This window comes from Medicago sativa, chromosome 2, assembly GCF_051527215.1.
Source record: "Medicago sativa cultivar Bolivia chromosome 2, Bolivia_mono, whole genome shotgun sequence".
In the NCBI taxonomy this organism is placed as follows: domain Eukaryota; kingdom Viridiplantae; phylum Streptophyta; class Magnoliopsida; order Fabales; family Fabaceae; genus Medicago; species Medicago sativa.
Window position 1 is genome coordinate 7,309,634 of NC_140750.1, and position 24,543 is coordinate 7,334,176.

Here is a 24,543-nt window from a genome sequence, read left to right on the forward strand (position 1 = left end):
CCAAATTTCATGTATCTTCATTTTACTTAAATAATTAATGCATGTAAAGTATAAAATATTACAATTTTTTTTCTAAAAGGAGAATTTCTAGCACTAGACTACTTGACAAAAAAATACTCGGAAATACAATCAAACCTTAAAAGGAGAATTAATCATTGTATTCATTTGTATTATGTGATCTGGCCTAATACTGAATTAGCAATTCTTCATAGGAAAAACACCAACACCTTTGTTCAATACATTGTTTAAGAAAATTACTTTTCCAAAACAAAAGTATACAAATTTGAATCTAAAATAAATATTTCTATCACAATCCCATTCTCCTGATCATATAGAGAAAAATCTCATTAATAGTGTCAACAGGCCCTGGCATACACCAATGAACACAATCATTAATGCTTGCATTTTTACCAGACACGTGCCCATATTTGTTAGGATGTCCATCAGGTCTCATCAACATTGCATCTGTTATATCAATCAAACCAAAACGTGAACCATTCTTCCCTGTATTGTTCTTTGCAGCACTAAATTCATCCAATTGTATTTGATGTATAATCTCTAGACCATATGGATGCACCTCCCATTTATGTTCATTACTGAATGGTTGTGTTCTATTACACCCTCCACCATTGTTCCATTCGCCATTCTCGAAATGATTTGGAGAATGTGTCACCAAAAATGCCAACCCTTTGAACAGATTAGGATTCATAGTAGTTTTGAAAGCTGTTCGATACGCTTTCTTGTATCCGTAATAGTTGAGTTCTATTGAGTTGTTGCATTTTTGACATCCAACAATTGTACCATTTTCGTAGAATGTGAATGGTCGGAAAAACCATTGTCCACCGGAGAAAATCACATAGTCGAAATTTCCAATTCGACTTGTCCAAGCTGTATCTGGTTCATCTAGATAAAGACTCTCGGGTTTGTAGAAATTAGAACTGTTGTAGATGTAAGATTTAGAGGATTTTACTAGAAAAGGGGACCATAGCATTGCAATGGTAAAATTATAATCAGCATAAAACCACCATTTGAAATATGTTAGGTCTTCAATTGATGATACATATTTAGTTGTAATATCCTCAGCACGAGCAACCTGAAAGGGTGTGCTTAAATTAAGTTTTATTTAGGCAGCATAATTGCAGAAGAAAAATATCGATCAATTGATACCATATTATGATAGTGAAAGAAAAATATCGATCATTTATCGAAATTAAAAAGAGATACTTGAAAGAATTGGTAGTTTATGTTTTTATGCACAAATGAGAAAGTTATTCATATATTACTGTTTTGAACAGGCCGAAGCCCATTTCCTTAACGAACGGGTCATCCTGAATCACTAACTCAATGAAGGACCATCACATAGACTTGTCCTAGTGGAACCATAAAAGACCGAGTCAAGACCATCTGATCAAGTCGAGACGGTCTCATGGAGAGAGAATCGTGATTTGCCTACAGTTATGCTTGAAGACAGTTGTCCAAGAGACAATTTGGGGTCCCTATACCCTAATTCTCCTAATTGTTCAGGCCCTAACCCAATAACACATCTTCAAAGCTATATAAGCTTTTCAACACCAATGCTTCATTTTAAACCTAATCACCACCTTAAACACATCTTAATTTGAATATTTACATATACACCCCCTCCTCCGGTCTTCGGACCAAAGACGCATACCCGACCAGACACCAATGTCCGAAAGACTGAGGAGCTTGCTTCCACTGGTCCGCTGTCCGAAGTTCTAGATCCGAACATTTAACAAATGAGGTTTAGTTATATTTTAGTTTTTTTTTTTTACTTATATAAAACATTAGAGGAAATAACATTTTATTTCCTTAAATATATTTAGTACAAAAGTTAGCATACGCCTCTAATTATTTTTACTTATACAAGAAATTAGAGGAAATAACTTTCTATTTCCTTAAATATATTGAGTACAAAAGTTAGCATACGCCTCTAATTAGAAAAGTATATAGTATACAACATTTTGGGCACTGACACCATGACACAGCTAACATGACTACGATGGTACTCTCTTTTTAGGTGTTATTGAATATTGACTATAAAGAAGAAACAAAACAAACAACAAAGAAAATCTATATTGGAAACTTAAACTCAAACTCCAAACAATATGCTTACAGCACTGAACATAGATAGACTATACTCCCTCCGTCCCAATTTATTTGACCCCTTGGCTCATTTCACACAGATTAAGAAAAATGTATAAATAAAGGGGAAAATGGAATATATTGTATTGGGAATGATAAAAGTAGTATTATTTAGTGTTATATTGTATTGGGAATGATGAAAGTTGTATTGAAAATTGAAATGGCTCAGTTATTTTGGGACACTTTTTTTTAGAAAATGGGTCAGATATTCCGGGACGGAGGGAGTAGTATTTATTTATTTTTTGAAAAAGAACATAGACTATATTTGATAATACTAATGTAGAGTATTCTGAAATAAACATGCGTTTATTTAGGAAAATGTTGGACTTGTAATGAAGTGTTTTTAGCTTAGCAAAGAAAACGGTGTTAATGGACTAAACAATTGGGATAGTATGGGGCTTATAAATTATTGCACCGACCTTGATTTAATGGCTCCTATTTATTACTTCTAAATTTTACTCCACTTTGTTATCTCCATGTGCATTGTACGGTTGTATAATAATGCATACTACTCCTATTATAGGAAGATAATTTGGATAAGACAATTCTAAGTCCCTTTCAAGTTTTCAAGTTGACAAGTACTGGATTCAAATCCAACCCCTTCATTACAACAAAGTTAAAATTTGTAAGTTTTTGTTTGGAAGTTTAGTAGGGAGAGCTTTTGAAAAAAGTAAGGAGAAAAGGAAAACTTAAAGAAGATAGACCTTCAACTTCAATGGAGGAATTTATTTTCTTTCAAAAAGAAATAGAAAATACTATTAAAAGTAAAAATATTTATAACATTATCTACCATCTACAAAAAAAAAAAAAAAAACATTATCTCAATAAGGTAAAAGATTTCACATTTTCGCTCTCCTCCCCACAATCTAGACCTAGATTTGTTGTTGATTTGAGGTCAGACCATGAATATTACACAATTAGTCTATCCAATTAAATAATATCAACCGTTAATTTAAACTAGATGGCCGTCAGCTATAACCCTGTCACCAAGCTATAGCACTAAATCTGAAATTCTCAAAACCCTCTCTTCCCCTTCCTTTCAAATTTCCAAACAAAAATTTCAGATGCGAAGAAAACAAATATAAGGTGGGTCCTCGATTTCTTCTAGTACTATTATTTATTCATCATGTGAGTGAGTATACCTAAAAGCCAATATTTTTTTGTCAATGTGTGTGTGCAATTTTTCATCTAACACATTTGGATCTTTCTCTTGTTTTTTCTACCTTTTAATTAAACATAATAAACAATGAAAATAAAAAATGAAGTTAGTACCATTTGAAAAGTGTTTTTTCTTAATTAATTATTACTAATATTATTATATCATTGTCAAGTTATATGAAAAATTTGCTTATTTATTTTTGGTCAAAAGAAGTTCCTCCTATATGACAAATTTGCCCAAAAAAAGTTTGACTTAAATGCAATTTCAATTGTGTATTTTTTGTTTTCCATTTCAAAAAAAATGGCCAGTTCATAATTTTGATAATTTTAAAAAAAAATTTGAAATAGAGGACTAAAATTGTGATTTTAGTGAAAATAAGAGACCAATACTGCATTTAGCCAAAAATTTCAAACAACCAAACTAATATTGGGGATAGACTTAATCAATCAGATTATTATCCTTTAAACAAAAATTAAAGCAAAAAATATAGGTATTAACAAATCTAATCAAATAAAAACTTACAGAATTCAAGAGACATAGTAATGATTCCATCTGATTTCTCCCAATAGAGTCACCGACAAAAGCCATTGACTTTCCCTTAACAATCTTGAAAAACTGAGTTGCATCAAACAAAGGAAGTTCACAATCATCAGGTTTCCATCTCCACTTAAGAAAATCACTGTCTGGTCTTCCATGAATAAGACAGTTCTGTTTTTCAGTTATAAAAGGACATGTTTGATTGTAATAAGGTTGTTTTAGATAAGGAACCCATGTTCCTAAGAACAAGTTGTTACAGCTAGGTTCTACAATAGTTGTTGTTGGATATAGTACTTTTGATGATGTTTGATTGAAGTGAATGAGAAGAGGAAGAAGTATCACAAGAATGAGTACTGTGAGTGGGAACAAGAAAATCCGTTTAGGTTTGAAAATCTCTGTTGCCTCACATGACTCCATGACTCTATGATAATAATAATTTGACAAAATGTTTCTCAACTTTAAAGAAACAAACAAATATACAAATTAGTCAAAAACAAATAAAAGGGTAAAAGACAACTAATAATGCATTGGAAACTGCTCTATGTGGTCATCATCTACAAACTACACTGCAATCGAAGTTTTAAACAGGACAATAAAACTGTTATTTTAATTCTTGACTTTGATAGGATAAAAAAAAAAAAGGAAAATGATAACATGTGACCCAGGGGTACATGTAAAAAAATTTAAAATGGAAACAATTGTCTCAAAAATTGTGCGTTCAACTTTATTCAACTTTTAAAAGTCAAAATTTTGTTGTTTTTTATGAAAAGTTTCTAATTTTGAATTCCTTAACTTGTGCCCTAAGGGTACAAGATAACAAGACAAAAAAAAAAAATCAATTTAAGAGATAAAAATATAAAGGGTCTTGTTAACCGGTGCCCCCGGGTACTGGAATCCAAAAGTAGAAAAAGTGTCTTGGAAATATAAACTGTTATTTTTGATTAACTAATTATTACATCACTTTTTAATAGAATCTTACCTCTTTTTGCACATGAAAGTAAGAGAAATTATCTGTTATTTTACAAAATTATTCTTCATTAATAGTATAAGAACGATAAATTAAAATAATTAGAAGAAGAGAGAGTAATACATAAGAAAGAGTATGATACAAAAATTTTGAAAGAAAAAAAAATTAGTTTTCCATTGATATTGTAAATTAACTAATAATATGAAACATCTTTTTCTTTTGTAAATAACTTATTGTTTGAGATAGAGAGAGTTTTTTTTCCTTCATATAAACAATAAAGGATTAACACACCAATGATGAAGATCAAAAGCTAAATTTTGATTTTTAGCTTTCAACCATGAGAAAGATGATAATTTAACTTTATCAAACAAGTGAGTAATAGACTCCTCTTTTTGCTTGAAACAAAAGGAGTTCATTTCTTTTCAAATAACCCAAACACAAGCAAGCTACACAATATGCATCGAACTCTTAATTTTCTTTGAGAATCCACCTAATGCACTAAATAGAAAAATGTGATTATACAAAGTAAGAGGGTTAACTTAAGTAATATACACCCATTGTCAAATTAATGACCTGAGAATCCCAAAGACGTTGCAGCCCAAAAACAAGTGATCCACATTTTTCTCAGAACTGCAACCATCAAGACACATATTTAAATTTGGTTGAAGAATCTCACAAATTACCAAATTATCTTTAGTAGGGGTTGCGAAGAAGCCGCCACGCAAATATAGATACGTTCGTAAGCAGCTGATAAACATGATTAACAATGTAACCTTTGTCATGAGTGAGTTGCCACCTCCACCTATTTTCCACAACAATCCGTAAAAAAAATATGTTAGATAGAGCATCACTACACTCTCCCAACATCTCCTTCTCTAAAGCAAAATAATTGTCGTCGTCATTTCCAAGCCTCTCCACCTATCCACCATCTAGTGCAAACATTTGCTATTGTAACTAGATGATTCTCCGTTAAATCAAACAACCTTTTGTACCTATTCACCCCCCCCCCCCCCAACCACATATGACCAAAAGAACGCACTAGTTCCACCCCTACCATTGTCACTGAGTTATCATCACACCACCACCCAACTGTCAAGACTATACATGTTTCAAGAGAAGCAGACGACAACCCAAACATTAATATCGACTTTTTCGAATCGAAAGCCATTTTTTCACTCTATCAATCAACAAATACCAAAATTGAAATCTACGAGGATCACCCACAGTTGGTAATCCAAGATAAATATAAAGAGAGTTTCCAGTATTACTATTTAACACCGATGCTCCCTCAGTCAACCACAAAGTTGCAACATTCACCTCTACCAACATGTTTTTTATGAAAGTTCACTTTGAGGCCATAAATAACTTCAAACAAATCAAAAACCGCTTTCAGAGCTCAACATTTGCGCAAGTTTTTCGCCCAATAACAATGTATCATTAACAAATTGTAAATAGAAAAATTGGCTAATTCATTACTACCCAACCAATGAAACAAGAGAATAAACATGCATCTACTGTAGCATATGTCAAATTAAATTATACAGGATACTTTTTTTTCTTTTAAAAAAGTCAAAACATTTTTTCAAAAGTAATATTTAAAGCACAAGACCCGTCAAGAATAGAATAAAAGTACAAACCAACTAGTCATTTGTGAGGACAACATAAGATACAAATGGACACACAATAATTTGTTATACTAGTTCTTAAGACATCTATAAGAATATCTACTTTTCTTTTAAAAAAAGAATATATAAATTATGATATTGACATACTCTCTAAACAGGTGATCTCATAAATATGTATTGACATACTCCCTTAGGTTTTAAATGTAATTACAAAAAAAATGGTTCACAATTATTAAGAAGCGTTATCGATCTTAAAAATCTGGTTAGTAAAACTCATCCTCATTTTCTTTTAATTATTACTAAAGACTGGTATTTCCCGATTTCCTCCTAGATGTTCTCCTTTTGTGTTTGCAAGTGTATAGACATTACATTTTTCTTAAAGATTACTCCCTCCTATCTTAAATGTGTGTGAATAAAATGGCAAATGTATTTAGTCTAAATTTGGACTAAATAAATTTGACTTTGCCAAATACATGACTTTTTTTTTTCTTTCTTACATTTAAGATAACAGAGAGTACTATTTTTGAAACGACAAACTATTAAAGTAATTAAGAAACTAAAGATAGCTAAATGTGTGTCGCATAGGGAGATAGAGAGGAGCCGCCTATACGTCGTGGGCGTGGTCGTTCACCTAAACAACTTGGCCAAAGATCTTATTTGTCCAATCTCAAAAAGGAGGTATGTATATTCTCCATTTTTGTATTAAATCGGGCATCTAATATACAAATTTGTAAATTAATCTCTTTAACAAACTATATAATTAAGATAAATTGGATTTTTTTCTTATATATAAACTTTAGACAATAGCATTTTTGAAGTGAGGTACTACTGAAGCAATTAAATAACTAAAATGGATAAATGTGCGTTGCACTAGGGAGAGAAAGAGGAGGCACCCAAACGTCATCAAGGTCATCCGAGAAAACTACCTCAACAGGAAGTGTGTATATTTTCTCTTCAAGGATAATTTTGTTTTGTATTTTATACAAAACAAAATTATACATGTTGAGGTAGTTTTCTTGGACGACCTTGACGACGTTTGGGTGCCTCCTCTTTCTCTCCCTAGTGCAACTCACATTTAACCATTTTAGTTATTTAATTGCTTCAGTATTACCTCACTTCAAAAATGGTTTTGTCTAGAATCACTACAAGAAAATCTGCATTTTGCGACACTTCAATTGCGACCTTTACCTCATAACTGCCTCAATGTGCATATTTGCAACAGTTGTTGCGACAGTTATGGTCAACAGTCGCAAGTTTTTTTTGCTAAATTAGAAGGCTTGTTAATTGTGCCCATTCCCGCTTTGGCCAAAATATTTCATTCACTCCAATACTCATCTCACTTTCCCAAAATTTTGTATAAACCCTAAGACCCAAAAATTTCATCTCACTCTCAAATCTCAAAAATTTTATCAATTTCATCCCCAAAATCTTTGTTCCTTGAATCTTCTCACTCTCAATCGTTCACCCCCAAAACCTAGCCTCTCAATTGATGCTCAACTCACTCACTCAATCGGTGTTATGTCTGGATCGGTGCTGAATCATGGTCAGCTCACTCAATCGGTGCTCAACTCACTCACTCAATTGGTGTTACAGAACAACGATGGAAGCTACCTTACCACCGACGATGGAGCCAAAATCGGAACCGGACACGCCGTGGGAATCGATATGCAATGAAGAACTCATGGAAAGTGACTTTTCTATCTATGACGATCTCGATTATCCTTATATGTTTATGTGTTCGCACTTTGTGTATAGGAATAAGGTTCAGATAAAGAAAGATGAAGAAATTCGAGTCGCCATGGCTGAGCATAGAAAGCGCTCCCGTAACCTAACTGTAAGCATCTATTTATCTATCTCATTTTGATTTCCAATTTTGCGTTTCACTTAATTTGTTATTAAAATAATCATAATCTCTTGATTTTGATCCTGGACAGGTATTTGATGCTATTTCCCCTCCAGCAATTGCGCGTTTATGCGGCGGTATCAGACCTGATCGCATGGACGATGATCTCCGCCTTGAACTCACTCCCCTCTGCAAGCTTGCTTTGGAGAAATACAATGCCGAGAATCAGGTAGGTTCAATACTTTTTAGAGTAAACTTATGAATATAGTTTATTTATTCATTCATTGATCAACTAATATAGTATTCTTGTTAATTATTAGGGTGCAAATTTTGTGTTTGATGGCATTCTTAAGTCAACCCATGGAAGTAGTATTGTGTATTACATGACCTTTCAAGCAAAAGATGCTGCCCATCCTTCCAACTGCCCTGCTATAACTTTTCAGGCTGAAGTCTTTTGCAGTAGGTCCGAACCGCCTGTAGTCGAGTCTTGTGCCATGAAGCCTACCTAGCTCATGCATTAATAGTATGCAGGCTTACATGTTTAATCTAGGTTTATCAATATTCTAAATTTATAGACTTAAACGTGGTAGCAGGTAATAGTTTCTTTTTTAATCCGTATTCAATTTTGGTATTTAGATTTGTTGAATAAGCTTGGATGAATTTCTTTTTTCATGAAAATCACAATGACGAAAAACTGAAGTTGATAACAAAGAGCAGAAACCTGCATTAGGTTAGGCAAGTCATAGTCTCAAAAGAGATTGGAGTATGTCCTTTTCTTCAACATCACTTATTGTCTTGCTTCAGTTGGAAGGTTAATTTGTGTGTTTTGATGCTGACTTGGTCACAGTTGGCCATTTTTTGCTTGATCCAAAAGTGTCGTAGGTGTCTTTGAAATAAAGGCACGTCTTTGTAATCCATGATTCAAATGATACTATCAGTTATAATACTGTTGTTGCTCTATTCATGTTTGGTAATCCTTGATTCTGCAAAACTGAAAGAAAGCATTAGATATTATGCTCATTTAAACATTTAAGAAAATTTGGTCTTGCATTTGTGACTTGATACTGGCAATGTTTGAAAAATCTTGAGTCTACGCAGAATCAGGAGGGGATAGAAAGATTGAGTGCTCAACTCACTCAATTGCTATTGCTGCTATATATTACGATTTAGATCCCTGAACCAAAACCCTAGCTGCCAAATTGTTATCACAGAGTGCCGCATCCAAGTTTCGGAGATTCGCTCCCGACGCCGGCAGTAAACAGCATCCAAACATGGCTACCGAACAACTCTCATCATCTCGTCAGTTGTCTCAGAAGGAAGCTGACATCCAGATGATGTTGGCTGCTGATGTCCACCTCGGTACTAAGAACTGTGACTTCCAAATGGAACGTTATTGCTTCAAACGCTGCAACGATGGTAACGTTCAAATCTCTCTCAACTATTTTTGATGATATATGATGAATATTAGTAGCCTTTAGTATTGTGTTTCTTAATCCTATATATATTGAATTTGACATTTTTTTTTTTTTTGAAAATAGAAGATATGTATTAATGAATTAAATCTGAGAAATACACATTATTGCTTCTGGCACCTCCTCTATCCAGACCAAATTTGGCTCTGAATGGGCGAAATATTGAATTTGACATTTGATTGTTAAGAATTGAGATTAAGTGGATCTGATGTCATTTACTTTCCTAAACAATCTAGTTTATAGGATAATTAATTACAATTTTGGTTTGGATTAATGTTGCTTTCATTTTGTGTTGGCTCTGTTTGGAATTCTGTAAAACGGTTTTTAGGCACTGTTTGGTAGAGGTTAACTAGCTGATTGAATTTGTAGTGTTTAGTAAAATTGAGATAAAAGTGATTACCTATAAGCTTTAAACTATCAAAAAGTGTAGTATTGGTTAACTATAAAAAATTGCTATAGGCTAGAAAATGGCAGTTACTAGACAAGCTTTATTCAGTCATATAAGCTATAAGCTATAAGCATACAAGCTTAGGTATTTATATCATTAATCTTGGAAAGACTTGGGAGAAACTTCAACTAGCTGCCAGGGTCATTCTCGATTCTATCTCCTTGTTCTTTTGTTGTTTCTGTTCTATGAAATTATTGAAATTTTTTATTGGCTTGTCATTTTTCATTGCTTGGATGTTATTAGTACTGGTCAATAGTTTTTCGGTATTAGAATTTATGGGAGCTGAGCTTCTATCTTTAACTCTTTATGTGTGCGTGTGAAAGGCCATATAGTGTGAAGTAATAAACTTTTTTTTGGGTATTATGTGGAGATACTGTACTAATTGTCATATTTTCCTCCTTAGTGACTAACTTTATGGACATTTACATTTTATCTTTAAGGTTGATTTTCATTTTCTATCAAGAAATGGATTTGTGCTTTATAAATATTCATTGCTTAACTACAAATGATGTTTTGTTACATCAGTTCAAGTGCAAGCAACAGAGTACCTAGACAGGAAAACAAGAGAGCAGCAAAAGTTGGACTTACCCTACAAAGAAAAACGATGTCTAGCAAGCACTTCATTCAGAAATGGAATTAAGAGACAGAATATGCGAAAGTTATATGAACGACAAACCCTTCGGCATGTCAATTCTGAAATGCAAGGACAGCATCCGAATTTGCGGTAAAATCAGTTACTGTCACTAGTCAGTGGCTTCTTTTTGGTGATCAATTTCATTGTTTGAGCATAGTTTCAAATTTCAGCCTGTATTTGCATTGCGGGACTAAATGTCTAATGTTTGTGATGTAAGGGATTTAATTGAAACAAAAAAATTTAAAGGACTAAAGTGAATTTGTTTTTTTTTTATCAGACTAGAGTGAAACTTAAAAACAACTTTGCGGACCAAAAATGTAATTTAATGAAAACAAAAACTATGATTTTATCGTTTGTGGACAGAAATTGCAAATATGAGTTTCTTTTAAACTAATATCTTTTTTGTTGTTTTTTATCAGTTGAAGCCAATAGTCTAGTGCAGATTTCAACTTCCAATGTTTGTAATTCATATTCACTTGTACTTTGTTGATTGATTATTAATTTCATACGATATGTTTGTAATTCATATTCACTTGTACTTCCAATGTTTGTAATTCATATTCACTTGTACTTCTAAATAGTGTTGTACTACTAACTTGTTACTTTGTGTGGTCAAAGTTGTACAGCAGCAATATGATTGAATTTGATGTTAATTTAATAGTTAGAATTAGAAAGAGATGAAGGAAAATTACTGTGATTTGCATGCTACTTTTTGTATTAAACTTCTCTAGTTTGTTGAAGCTGAAATAGTGTGTGCGTGTATGCGCAAATGCCGCTAGACTGTTACTTTTCTCATGTTTTTTTTGCTGGTCTGTTACAATAAACTTATCTGTTTTTCAGTTAGCAGCTTCTGTTTATGCAGAATGGTTCTTGTTATGTTAGTTTGTGGAATTTGATTTTGTGTGTATGTTATATTGTGTCACATATGATATTGCATTGTGTCACATATGATATTGCATTGTGCTTTTCACAAAACCTAACCCCCAAAACCTAACATTTTGTGGAATTAGAAGTTGATATCTGCAAGAGTCCTTACACTTGTCTTTGTATAACTGCTATGACTGTTGATAGTATCCATAATCGATCCCGACTGGACCTAAATCAACTGCCTGAGTGGACCTCAAGCGAAGTTTTATGAATGCCTGATTTTATATTCCTCGGCATACATAGTTCAGCTTCTCTGTTTTAGACAATAGGTTTTATGAATGACTGATTTTATATTCCCCAGCATACATAGTTCAGTTTCTCTGTTTTCGCCAAGATTCAAGATGGCAAGTGTATTAAATAATGTGTGATTGTGCATGCACTTGATAATATCATTATTCTTTATTTCTAAATTTACTTACATATATAATATCATTATTCTTTATTTCTAAATATTTTTGTTGCATCACTTGATAATATTCTTGAGGGTGTTGTTTCTTGAGGGTGGATTTCCCTGCACAGTGGTAGGCTTGGATACTTTGGTTAATTAGTTTTCAAGCAGTTTGTTATTTGTAATAGTTCTTCTTACAATGTGGCCTACCTGTTATAAACTGATTTATTTCATCTCTCTTTTCTCTTAAAAGGATGCGTGCTTATTGGAGTCATTAGAGGATGGACTCAATGCTCTCCTATGTACTGAAGTAAGTTTGTTTCACACGGTTGCTTGCATTTCTTGGTTTATCCGTTACTGCTTTTTGGATGCTCTATATAAAATTGAAACTTTTCAGATAACTTCATATGCATGGCGTTACACAATTGTAGTAATTGTTATAGGTTAGTTTGTGGTGAAACTCTACATGCTTATTAGAAGTGTCAAATTAAATTCAACTTTGAAGATAGTTTTATCTGAAAATCGTTTAGTATTATCGCATTTTTCACCATTTGGAGACAATGTAATCAATGTATTACTTAAGGCATATGCATGGATTAGTTCAAAACTAGTTTCACCATTATGTTTGTTCCTAATTGGGATCAGGTTTCACTATTAACAAACCTAAAGAAGCTATGATACAAAATCAAGATGTGTATGTGCTGAAAAGTGCAATGGTATTTCCCTAAATCATTGAACGGAGTGTTGGTGGTTTTGAGAGTTCATACTCATGTTTTCCGATGTTTTATTCAGTGCAAGACTTACATATTCTTTCCGTCTTTTACCTACAATGTTATTGTGTTTGTTAATTTCTGTAACTGTCGTAAATTTTGTAGTGCTCCACCACCTCCTCTCCAAGATGCAACATTCTCACGCGGCGTGGTGACCATGCGCTGTGATATATCCACGCCTAGTTCTACTCATATATCACTTTTGGTGTCCGGTAGTGCAGACGCTTGTTTCAATGATTAGGCATGGGTGAATTGAATTGTCAATGTTCGACTTTTCACATGATTGCTCTCTTAACTTTTTACTGAGTACTTTTTTCTCTTATGTGTTTCCTCAGCTTTTGGAGAATCATATTAAGAAAGAGCTCACCGAGAATAGTCAACTTGTCCAATCACTAGTGTTTCGGTTTTTTGAATGTTTAAACTTGGTACTATATATTTTTTGTTTTAGTTAAGTTGATGTATGGATCAAACTTCTTACTCTTGAATTATATATTTTGCATTTTAAGTCTTTAGTAATATATTTTGAGATTGTCTTCAAATTGTAGAGAAAAAAAATTCTAAATCAGGGCATATCAATTTCAAAAATAAATAAATTTGTGATTTAAAAAAAAAACATTTGCGGCTGTTCAAACAGTCACATTTGTGATTTTAAAAAAAAATATATATATACATTTGCGGCTGTTCAAACAGTCGCAGCCATAAAAAAATAAATTTTTAATTAGACATTTGCGACTGTTAACAAATGTCGCAAGTCCCTTAAATTCCATATAAATCTCCTCATTTGCGACTGTTAGCAACTGTCGCAGCACCTTTGCGGCTGTTGGAGCGGCTGTTCCACGAAGGGTCGCAAATGACAGTTGCGACCCCAACAAATGTGACTGTTGGGGAACAGTCGCAAATGTACATTTGCGACCCTTCTAACAGTCGCAATCAGCGTTTTTAAAAGTCGCAGAATGCAGTTTTTCTTGTAGTGAATCTTAAATATAAGAAGAAAAAAAATTCAATTGATCTTGATTATATAGTTTGTTAAAGAGATAAATTTACAAATTTGTATATTAGATATTTAATACAAAATGGAAAATATACATACCACCTTTTTGAGATTGGACAAATCAGACCTTTTGCCAAGTTGTTTAGGTGGACGACCACGCCCATGGCGTACCGGCGGCTCCTTTCTATCTCCATGTGCAACACACATTTAGCTATCTTTAGTTTCTTAATTACTTTAGTAGTTTCTCGTTTCAAAAATAGTACCTATGTTATCTTATATAAGAAAAAGTCATGTATTTGACATTTTATTCATACATATTTAAGGCAGGACAAAGTAATCTTTTAAAAAAAGTTAATGTATATACACTTGCAAACGTAAAAGGAGAACAACTTGGGGGAATTGGAAAATACCGGTCTTTAGTAATAATTAAAAGAAAATGAGGATGAGTTTTACTAACCAGATTTGTAAGATCGATAAGGTTTTAAATACTCTCTAACTAATCGTGTTTGTTTCTCTATAAAATATGTTCACCAAAAATGACAACGTCTTGGCTTAATAGTAACATCTTAGTAATAATTAGGTGGTAGTGATTTATCGGTACGGCAAAACAGCTGAAGTCATGAGGTGCTATGCCCGTGAGGTCGATGGATATGGCAAGTCGTTTGTGTGTGTGTGTGTGTGAGAGAGAGAGAGAGAGAGAGAGAGAGAGAGAGAGAGAGAGTGGATGTGGGAGTTGGAGATTTGAAACTGGTTGTGCATGTTTCCTGTTACACGGTTTAATGAAAACAATGACATGGCAACATATTAGAGCGAGTGGCTAAAGGCGACTTTATGAGCGAGTGCACTTAGCATTGCTCATATGTGGAATGTCTAGACACACCACCACACCACACCACACAGCAAAGCCAAAGCCTAACTACAGCTAAACCGCAAAACACTAAAAATCATAAGCACGACAAAGAATACAAACACAAGTCACGAGGAAGACTCACCATACCAACATTATTCTTATGATAGGATTTTGTTATTTTCATTCCTAGAAAAAATATATTTTATTGGCTACAACCACATTATATTTTCTAGGCTATATTTCTAAACCCAAATTTTTCCAATTAAGCATTGAATCACATCAACACTTCATTAACCTCACTAGGCAAAACAACATTTATAAATCAATAATCATATAACTCAATTCATTTCCTTCAACTACATAAAAACTATAGGACCCCCCAACACAATACAAAGGGGTCAAAGTCAAACATTCGAAAGAAATTGTTTTACCCAAACATAAACAATCTAAAGAAACCATATATGATAACATAAAAAAATCATATATCTTATAAATTCTCGATATGAATCTTTATTGGGGCAACATTGGGATCAACTTAACTAGTAACTAAAATAATTTGAAATTCAGGCTTCACTCACGATATGAATCATACATCGAAGGAACATTGGGATCAAATAGTTCTTCCTATTAATTCATTTATTCAGAAACCATACACAAACATAAAAAAAAAATAAAAAAATATTCACATACCACAAACCCTAAAAACAAAAACAAAAACCAACAAAAAAAGAGAAATGATTCAGAGAATAGGGAAAAGAAAGATACCTATTCGAGAAAGGAATAACGAGAGGGCTGAACGACGCAACTACGAACAACTTGAAGAAATAATTTTGGTTCTAAATGGTGAATCATCAAATGTGAGAACGGAGACAACGGATAAACAACTCGAGAACGGTGAAGTAGGGGTGGACGTTGGTCGGGATGGGTCGGTTTTCGGGTGAAAATCCCCAATCCAAAGGCAACCGTGGGTGATAATATATCATCCATCTCCGTCTGTTTGAGCTTACGGTTAACTTCGATGTCGGTTTTGTCGGACAATGATTTATTCAAACGGTTTGTTCGGATCCAAAGCCTTGGTGCCCACAAAGCAAAAATGCAAAAAAGAAAAGAGATCTATTGATTTTGGAGGAAACACCATTTACTCTTCAATCTAAAACTTCATCAAAACAGAGATGAAAAAGAAAATATTTGTGAAAATAGAGAGAAATTGGAAGAACAAAAGACTAAAAGAGACTGAGAAGCGATTTTTGGGAGAGAAGGATTGCGACAGAGAGATTAAAAGGCAAGGTTAAGGTTGTGTGGTTTGGCGGCGTCACAGAGAAAGAAAGGAGTGTAACAAAGAACAAAGTTGAGAGACTGTAATCAAACCCTAGCTTTCATTTAATGTGTATTGGGTATATTTGGCAAAATTGGGCCACAAATTATATGGGCTAGATTGAAACAACCCAAGTCTGGGAGGAAACTATTCTAATTAATTATATAATTAATATATATCCGGTTGGGTATGTTTTCGATAGACTTGGATTATCCAAACGAAACCGCCCATGCCCAACCATTACAGTCCAGTTTTCAGCAACTGTTTGACCCGAATACACCGCACAACCCGATCCGAACACGTTTGGGCCCAACGGGCCGGGCGGTTTGGGTCAGTTTCAAATTTCTTGTCTATCCCTACGGTGAAGCAACTCGGAACTTTCAACATCCTTCAGCAGAGACAACCATGAAGAAACTCGAGAACAGTGAAGAAACTCGATTTGGTAGTCATTGATTTTGGCGAGGATTTGGATTAGGAACTTAATTATAGGATTTGAATTTAGGTTGGATTTGGAACGATGAATTGAAGCAACTCAATTGGATTTTGCTTAGATTGGGAATGATTGAGATTGATTTGGGAACGTGATTTTCCTCTTTCACGTTTTTGTTTAGTGAGGGGGAAAGTGATTTGGCTCTCACTTTTTTGTTCACCGAGAGAAGTGGACTATTGTAAAAAGAAAAAAGAATAGAATATATTGGGGAAAAACATTTTGGGAAGTGTGAAAAAATTGTGGGTGAGGGAAATGAAATCAAAAAGTAAAGAAAAAAGAAATTGAAAAAACGTGTAAATTTTTTAGCAATAGTATTCATGGGTGCTATTTGTAAAATTAAAATTTTAAAAAATTTAGCATCATAATTTATAATGCTAAACACACAATATTAGCATTTGAAATGGTCTAAAGTTAAAATTTTTGAAGCTAAATCGCAATTTTCTTGTAATGATATAGATTGTTAATATAATAAATCTCTTTATTGAATAATTTATTTTTGAGAGGATTGCATAATAATGTTATTTCATCACAAGAGAATAAGTGATGTTTTGCCCAACAAATACAGTGATGTTCTATTCGACATTAGGATTTAGGAGGCAACAAGATGACGATGCAAGCAAGATGCTGCTTCACATAAATTCATTTTTAACTGCATTTTTAACTGCATGAGAGGTTTTTTTTTTTTTTTTTGGTGTTCGGGGTTCGAACTCCTGACCTTACATATATTATGCATTGTTCTTACCAATTGAGCTAAGCTCACGGAACCATGAGAGGTTTTTTTAAGCCTAATTCATTCTTACAATATTTTTTGTTTGACAAATACATTTTTACAATAAACCTTGCGGAAATAAATATTTAATACATTTACTAGATTGATTAACTTTTTAACAAATCAATTAATAGAAAATTAATGAGTAAAATTTATATTACGAGACCTAAAATGACTAGTATTAATAGGCTTAAATGCAGTTTTACCCCCCCCACCCCCCCCCCCCCCCCCCCCCATTTTGATTGAATTTGGGTTTTGCCCCCCCTATTTTAAAACTCGGAATTTTACCCCTCCTATTTTGATTGAATCTGGATTTCGCCCCCCTTATTTTAAAACTCGGAATTTTACCCCCTCTGTTTTATGTTTGTAAGGATTTTGCCCCCCACCATATTTAAATTATATTATACAAATATCCACCTAATTAATTATTTATATTAAAATACTAGAAAAAAATGTAAGATCATAATTTCTTTTTTTAAAAAAGGAGACAAATAAAATAAAGAACTAAAAAAAATACTATAAAAATAAAAAACAATTAAAAAATATTAAATCAGTAAAAAATAAAAAGAAACTAGAAAACGTAAAAAAACCCAAAAAATAGAAAAACAATAAAAATACCATAAAAAATACAATTAAAAATACATGAAAAAACTAGTTTGCACCTCTAAATATTTTCATACTAGTTTTATGCATTTTTTCTAGTATTTTTTTTACTACTTTTCTGTTTTTAAATATATTCAAAAAATTCATTAAAATAATAAATAATAAAATAAAGAACATTTAATATGAATAATTAATTATGTGTATATTTATATAATATAATTTTAGCCAAGTCAACTACTACCACATCATATAATATTTTTTGATTGTTTCTTTATTTTATTTTTGTATTTTTAAAAAAAAATATGATCTTACATTTTTTTCTAGTATTTTTTATGCATTATTTTGGTTTTTTTTCCGTTTTTTCTGAAGAAAAAAATTATTCAATTTTTTTATTAAAAAAAAGAACATTTTATATAAATAATTAATTAGTTGGATATTTGTATAATATAATTTAAATGTGGTGGAGGGCAAAATCCTGACAAACATAAAATAGGGGGGGGTAGAATTCCGGGTTTTAAAATAAGGGGGGTAAAATCCAGATTCAATCAAAATAGAAGGGGTAAAATTCCGAGTTTTAAAATAGAAGGGGCAAAATCCAAATTCAATCAAAATAGGGGGGGTAAAAATGCATTTAAGCCGTATTAATAAAATTAATACTACTATTTAAATTTTAAAAAAATTGAGATCTCATACTATTTTTTGACACTATTCATATGTTGCAAAAAGAAAACCTATAGAAATTATTCAAAATTCTCTCAAAAAAAAATTATTCAAAATTGAATGAAGGCAAAGAATCAGGAAAAGGCATAAGCCACCTATTCTTTGAAGGTCTACCCCAAAATTAAAGATTCATGTGGGTCAATAACTTGAAAATCGTCATGGATAAACCTTTTTATTTTCTGCATTATAAACTTGATGCAATTGTAGAGTTGGTGTTCCTTGATAGGACAAGGTGTTGATATAGATTTTTGAAGTCATCACACATCATATCCGAGTGTTGAGAAAAATCAAAAGAGGGGATCAACGGTAAAATTGACATTCATGGTAGAATCATTCATACTTGGTAATTTCTTAAGGTTTTCTATGGGCATACGATGTTTTTCTCCATATACATTACCTGAAAATTGAAGGTTTTCTATGGACATTCTATATGATCTTTATTCATTTTCAACTAAGAAATTTGTAATGACCTCCATGTCATTCAAATTATTCATTTATGGAAAACTGATAATAGTGGCAGAATCATTCATATAAAGTAAATGTTGAAGATTTTTATGGACATCCAATATGATCTCGATTCGTTTAGAATTGGAAATTTTCAGTTATTGCTATGTCATGTGAATCATTAATATTTTTCATACTGAGAGTAGCATCATAGTCATTCGTATATGTTCAATACCGAAGATTTTCTATGGACGTTCAATATGATCTTGATTTCTTTTTTAACTATGAAATTTGCAATTATCTCTATATCATATGAATCATCAGATTCAAAACTTGATGTATCAAGAGATGGACTCAACCTTTACATGCTCTGCATGTATCAAGAGTCTTTTCCACAAACTCTATGTAAACATTGCAATGAACATGATGGTGGTGAAATTCTAGGTATCCATGTACCTACTAGAGGTTATTCAAAAAAAAAAGTACCTACTAGAGGTTGGGAAATTTAGTCATATACGTGAGGTATAATTTATATTTTTGATGTAATTGAAATTTATCAATTCACCTTTATTTAATATGTTTACCCCCAATGATTTATTTTATATCTAATTTCTATTTTATTTTTTATCAAAACACACACACACTTTGCAAATTTAATAAGAAATAAAGTGTATGTTTAATAATTTTAGAGTTTATAATTAATTATATTAATTAACGTTCATAAACATATGTGTGCGCGCGCGCACGTACACATGCTCGTCTCTGTGTGTGGCTTGTGTGTGTGCGTGTGTATGCATATATTTGGAGGAAATGTTTATAATTTTCCTTGACCATAGGAATCTTACTATATATAATAGATTCAAATCCGAATTTTAAAGTTTCTTCCATTGAATAATTTTAATAATATTAACTAGAGTGATTTTGTTTATTTTCTTTCTAAAACATGTAAATCGTTGCAATATATATTTTAGTTACATATTGTTTTATCATAACACACCCGCTTGAGCCCAAGGGTACAAATACAATGAACTCTTTGTAAAAGAAAAACCTAAAGAAGTTATTCAAAATCATATCAAAGTTTCATGTTGTCAATGATTTGTGCATCATCAATGGATGACCTTGTTATCTACTGCATCAGATACATGATGCAATTTTTAAGTTGGTGTCCCTTGATAGCACAAGTGTTGATATGAACACACAACATTTGAGTATTGAGAAAAATCAATGAGGGGATCAAGTGGCAAATTGATAGTAATGGCATAATCATTTGTACCTGGTAATCAATCAAGGTTTTCTATGGACATACAACATGATCTTTATTATTAATGATCGCTATGTCATCTGGATCGTTCATATCTAAAAAATTCATAGTAGCAACAAATTCATTTATATCTCGTAAATGCCGAGCATTTTCTATGGACATTCAACATGATCTTTATTCATTTTTAACTGAGAAATTTGCAACAATCACTCTATCGTCAAAGTGTGTGTTTGGAAACAAGTTTGGAAGCCCAAAACCAATTACCAATGCACTTTCACCGTGATTTGGCTTAAGCTAGAAAACATGGCTTCTACCAATACGTGATTTTCCACGGTGATTTTGCAAGTTCCAACGTCATACCAAACACATGCTAAATTGTTGATATCTGAAAAATTGATAATAGTAGCAAAATCATTGATATATGGTAATTGTGAAGGTTTTATATGGACATCCAATATGATTTGATTCTTTTTTAAATAGGAGATTTTCAGTTATCACTATGTTATATAAATCTGTCATATCTAATATATTGACAGTAGCTACATAGTCATTCATTTATGTTAAATTCCTAAGGTTTTCTATGGACATAGAATACGAACTTGATTCTTTTTTGACTGGGAAATATTCAATTATATATTTGTCATCTGAACCATCATGTGCACAAATTGATATATCAAGAGACTCAACTTTTCCACGCTCTGCTTGTAGACTAGTTTTTTATCTGAGAAATCTCATTTCCACAAACCCCATGTAAGTATTCCAGCCATTTACCGAAAGTTAGGAACTTTAGTTTCACTAGAACCATGACCCTTGCTGACGCACGGATCTTATTTTCATGTAGAAACTCACAATGTTACCTAAGCCAATATTATACCATAGAAGAATAAGTCATAATAATTATAACAATAAGTCGTAAAACATAGAGAGTACAAAATTTATGATACATTCCAAGCCATGAGAACTTTAATTCTGTTAAATAATAGAAAGTACACAACCTAGGGATAATTGTCAGGCATAAATAATTAACAATGAAGAAGTTTAATTTCGGTCAATCCTTCCAAGTACACAATTTAGGATACATTGCGAAAAACTTTGTGATAAACTACATTAGAAGTTACATCAGTGCCTTCACCATCATCATCAGATATTAATATCTCCAAACCTTCTCTTGAAGTAACCCTTGACAAAGCCACGTACAATTGACCATGAGAGAAGATAGGCGATGGCAAATATACGCCAACATGTTTCCGAATTCATGTGAATCTGAAATTACTTGATAAGGTTTTTATTGTAATATATATAACAACAATGAGAGAATGAGATCTCTTTAATTTAAATTAGCGTATATAAGAAGGCAAGATGATACTTCGTCACAATGATAGTCAAGAACTAAAGCATCACAGTTTTTGATTGACAAAACAAAAAGAAAGAATAAAAGATGAAGTATACTACACTCCATAAAAAGAAAACGCAAAGGAAAAAAACAGAAAGGGAAAACATAAAAATAAACTAGAAAATTCCATCAAAAATAAACCATCCACACTCTCCAATCCTAACCAGCAATGACAGTTAAATAGATTGTATCATTCTCTCCAGCCGTTGGCACACCAAGTCTGATATGAACCCCTTCACAAAGTCTGCGTGCATCCACAAAACGCTTCCACTGCCCACCATTCATGGCGTGTTGGTATGGAGTAGATCCAAAAATCAACACGCAATCCCAGCCATTTCCGCAATCATCCACCAACTTGATAGAAGTAGTTCTGATATTCATCATCTGCGCAACTTCTCCTTCATAAATCAGCACCTAACACGGAAAATAAATCAACATGTCAACAACCTAACAAAAAAAGACAGGCGTTGGTAAATATAAATATTCTCACAACAAACATTTTTCATACCAAAAAACCCTTGGATACATCAAATTCAGTTAATTTCTTCACACACTCTATCTGAAAGTTGTTGACATCATGATGATAAGAAATCAAAGGAGTGAAAGAAGGGAGATTAGGATCAAAAGTTGTCTGAACATTTGTTTTGTCAATCATAAAATGCATAAGAGGATCAAATACGGGAGGCTTAATCACTTTGCCAAGCCTATCTTTCAGTTTAATCATGAACTTCATTTGATCCACAAATATAAGAGAAACCCAAGCTGATCACATAAAAATCATGCTAGGATTTCCATCCCTTGGAGAAAAACATAGACCCATCAATTCTTTCAACCAACACCTCGAAATGATTTCTCTTTGCATCAATCAAAGTCGCAAATCGTTGAACTTGGTCCCCAAAGTCGTTCGTGAACATGTTCGGTAGCATAACAACCCCCTGATGCAACAAAAAAACGATTAGAACCATTACAGATAACAAAAAAAAATGAAACATGTCAGACAAAATCATCTTCACCTCTTCAACATCATACTCAACTATGTACGTGATAAGTGCTAGGAAGTGATATTTTCATGTTATATTTTAAGCACTTTTGTTACTTGTTTTGCAAGAAATTTAAGGAAAAGCCGAGATAAAAGTGATAATTGCCTTATTACGCTTTAATTGCCTTACTTTACCCAATTGTGCAGGATTTAACCTCAAGACACTAAGCAAGCATGAAAAAGCCAAGAAAAGAGCAAAAGGCCGCAAGCACTACACTGCTCGCGAGGCGAGCACAGCAGCTCGCAGTGGCGAGCTTCAAATCAAGCCACAAAGCCGTGAGCACCCCCTTGCTCGCGAGGCGAGCAGAGCTACTCGCCGTTGCGAGTAAGGGCGGTTTGACCCTCCCAGGGTGACGTGGCAGAATCTTAACGGTGCAGGAAACAGCACTCGCCATGGCGAGTAAGTCTGCTCGCGAGGCGAGCTCAAGCATAGTGGGAATTCTATAAATAGCCCACTTGCTATTCTTTGTAAATATCTTATCATATCTTAGCTTGATATTTTCTTAGCTTCTCTTAGGTTTTAGTTTAGATATTTTCATAGAGAGAAAATAGGGTAGTTCTTCATAGAGTGATTTTGGTTTTGGAAGTTGGATCTTTATTTCTTTGTTGAGACATCACAAGTGTAATGAATCCTTCCTTTTCAATCCATCCTTGCAAGGCTTCCATGATGATGTGTAGCTAAACACTCTTTGTTAGGATGAGAGGTACTTGATCTTGCTAAACATGTAATCCTTTTGATCTTGCAATATATGATTCTAGCAATTTATATTCAATATTGTTGTTATTCTTGTGTTAATGCTTTCAATAAGATTCAAGATGATTTGGACACAAACTCTTGAATCTTGAGCTAGAATAGCAATATATCTTAGGTTAACTTACTTGACATCTTTGTTAATCTTGTGATAATCACCATAATCAAGAGCTAAATGCTTTCGTATAACTTAACTAGGCTGGACACGGTCGATTAGGTTATCCGATCGACTTTGTTATCGTTTAAGGAATTTGGACACGAATGTTTAAACGATAACTTAGAAATAATTATATCACTTTGGACACGAAGGATAGTTTAGAATTGATTGTGATAATGTTGCTTATGAAGCTAGAATTCATATGGATCAATTAGGTTACGTGTGACGCTTGGTTAAGGAACGCTACTCCTAACAAGTTTCAATCCTTATTTATCTCATCTTTTACTTTTTGCAAATTAGTTTAGATAATCACATTTCATTTCAAACAAACAAGTACTCTTAATACTTTGAATGATAATCGATGTTAAACTGTCATTGATAACGCACTATTCCCTGTGGAGACGATACACAAATACTTATCTTGTTTGATGCAGAATATTATTACATCAAAATGGCGCCGTTGCCGGGGAATGGTGTTTAGTTATCATAGATAGAACGATTGATTTATCGTTTTAAGCATTTGTATATAATCCGTAAATATTTTTTCTTTATTTGATAAGTTGTTTGTACTAACCCCTTGTTGATAAACAAAGAAAAGTTTCTTGTTAGTTGTTTCCGTTTTAGGATCACTACCTAGCCAAAATCATGGCTGATCATGGTTACTTCAACTTCTATATTCCACCCGAGTATGAATCCTATCCTCAGTATCAGCAACATTCTTATGAAGATGAGAGATACAAGGTGATTGAAAATACTTTGAACATCTTCATGCAACAATCCATGATAAACATGCAAGATACCAACCAAAGATTGAAGACTTTATCACT

The 24,543-nt window shown here is 32.9% G+C and overlaps 3 protein-coding genes and 1 long non-coding RNA gene across 7 annotated transcripts; 1 reads left to right on the forward strand and 3 right to left on the reverse strand.

Annotated features, from left to right (window-relative positions):
• Positions 1–136: 136 nt before the first annotated feature.
• On the reverse strand, positions 137–4,408 carry LOC146944098 (protein trichome birefringence-like 21). The gene is made up of 2 exons (XM_085742476.1): positions 3,845–4,408; positions 137–1,093 (listed from the first exon to the last, which is right to left on the reverse strand). Exons 1-2 carry the CDS (start codon positions 4,274–4,276, stop codon positions 308–310), a joined length of 1,218 nt encoding a protein of 405 aa, XP_085598602.1. The 5' UTR covers positions 4,277–4,408; the 3' UTR covers positions 137–307.
• Positions 4,409–5,273: 865 nt separating this feature from the next.
• On the reverse strand, positions 5,274–16,145 carry LOC146944099 (uncharacterized). The gene is made up of 2 exons (XR_015025848.1): positions 15,540–16,145; positions 5,274–5,628 (listed from the first exon to the last, which is right to left on the reverse strand). It is a non-coding gene; the product is annotated as an uncharacterized LOC146944099 (long non-coding RNA).
• Positions 7,744–13,472, forward strand: LOC146944100 (uncharacterized). 4 transcript variants are annotated; one of them, XM_085742480.1, is made up of 8 exons: positions 7,744–8,285; positions 8,386–8,523; positions 8,615–8,757; positions 9,393–9,710; positions 10,740–10,938; positions 12,417–12,473; positions 13,039–13,174; positions 13,269–13,472. In XM_085742480.1, exons 1-4 carry the CDS (start codon positions 7,992–7,994, stop codon positions 9,406–9,408), a joined length of 591 nt encoding a protein of 196 aa, XP_085598606.1. In that variant the 5' UTR covers positions 7,744–7,991; the 3' UTR covers positions 9,409–9,710; positions 10,740–10,938; positions 12,417–12,473; positions 13,039–13,174; positions 13,269–13,472. The 4 variants fall into 4 exon arrangements, with proteins under 4 accessions (XP_085598606.1, XP_085598604.1, XP_085598605.1 ...); XM_085742478.1 differs by having other exon boundaries at positions 8,615–9,710; XM_085742479.1 differs by having other exon boundaries at positions 13,039–13,472.
• A 5,783-nt stretch (positions 16,146–21,928) lies between the features above and the next one.
• LOC146944101 (uncharacterized) lies at positions 21,929–22,502 on the reverse strand. Its single transcript, XM_085747912.1, has 2 exons — positions 22,278–22,502; positions 21,929–22,183 (listed from the first exon to the last, which is right to left on the reverse strand). Exons 1-2 carry the CDS (start codon positions 22,500–22,502, stop codon positions 21,929–21,931), a joined length of 480 nt encoding a protein of 159 aa, XP_085604038.1.
• Between the last annotated feature and the right edge of the window lie 2,041 nt (positions 22,503–24,543).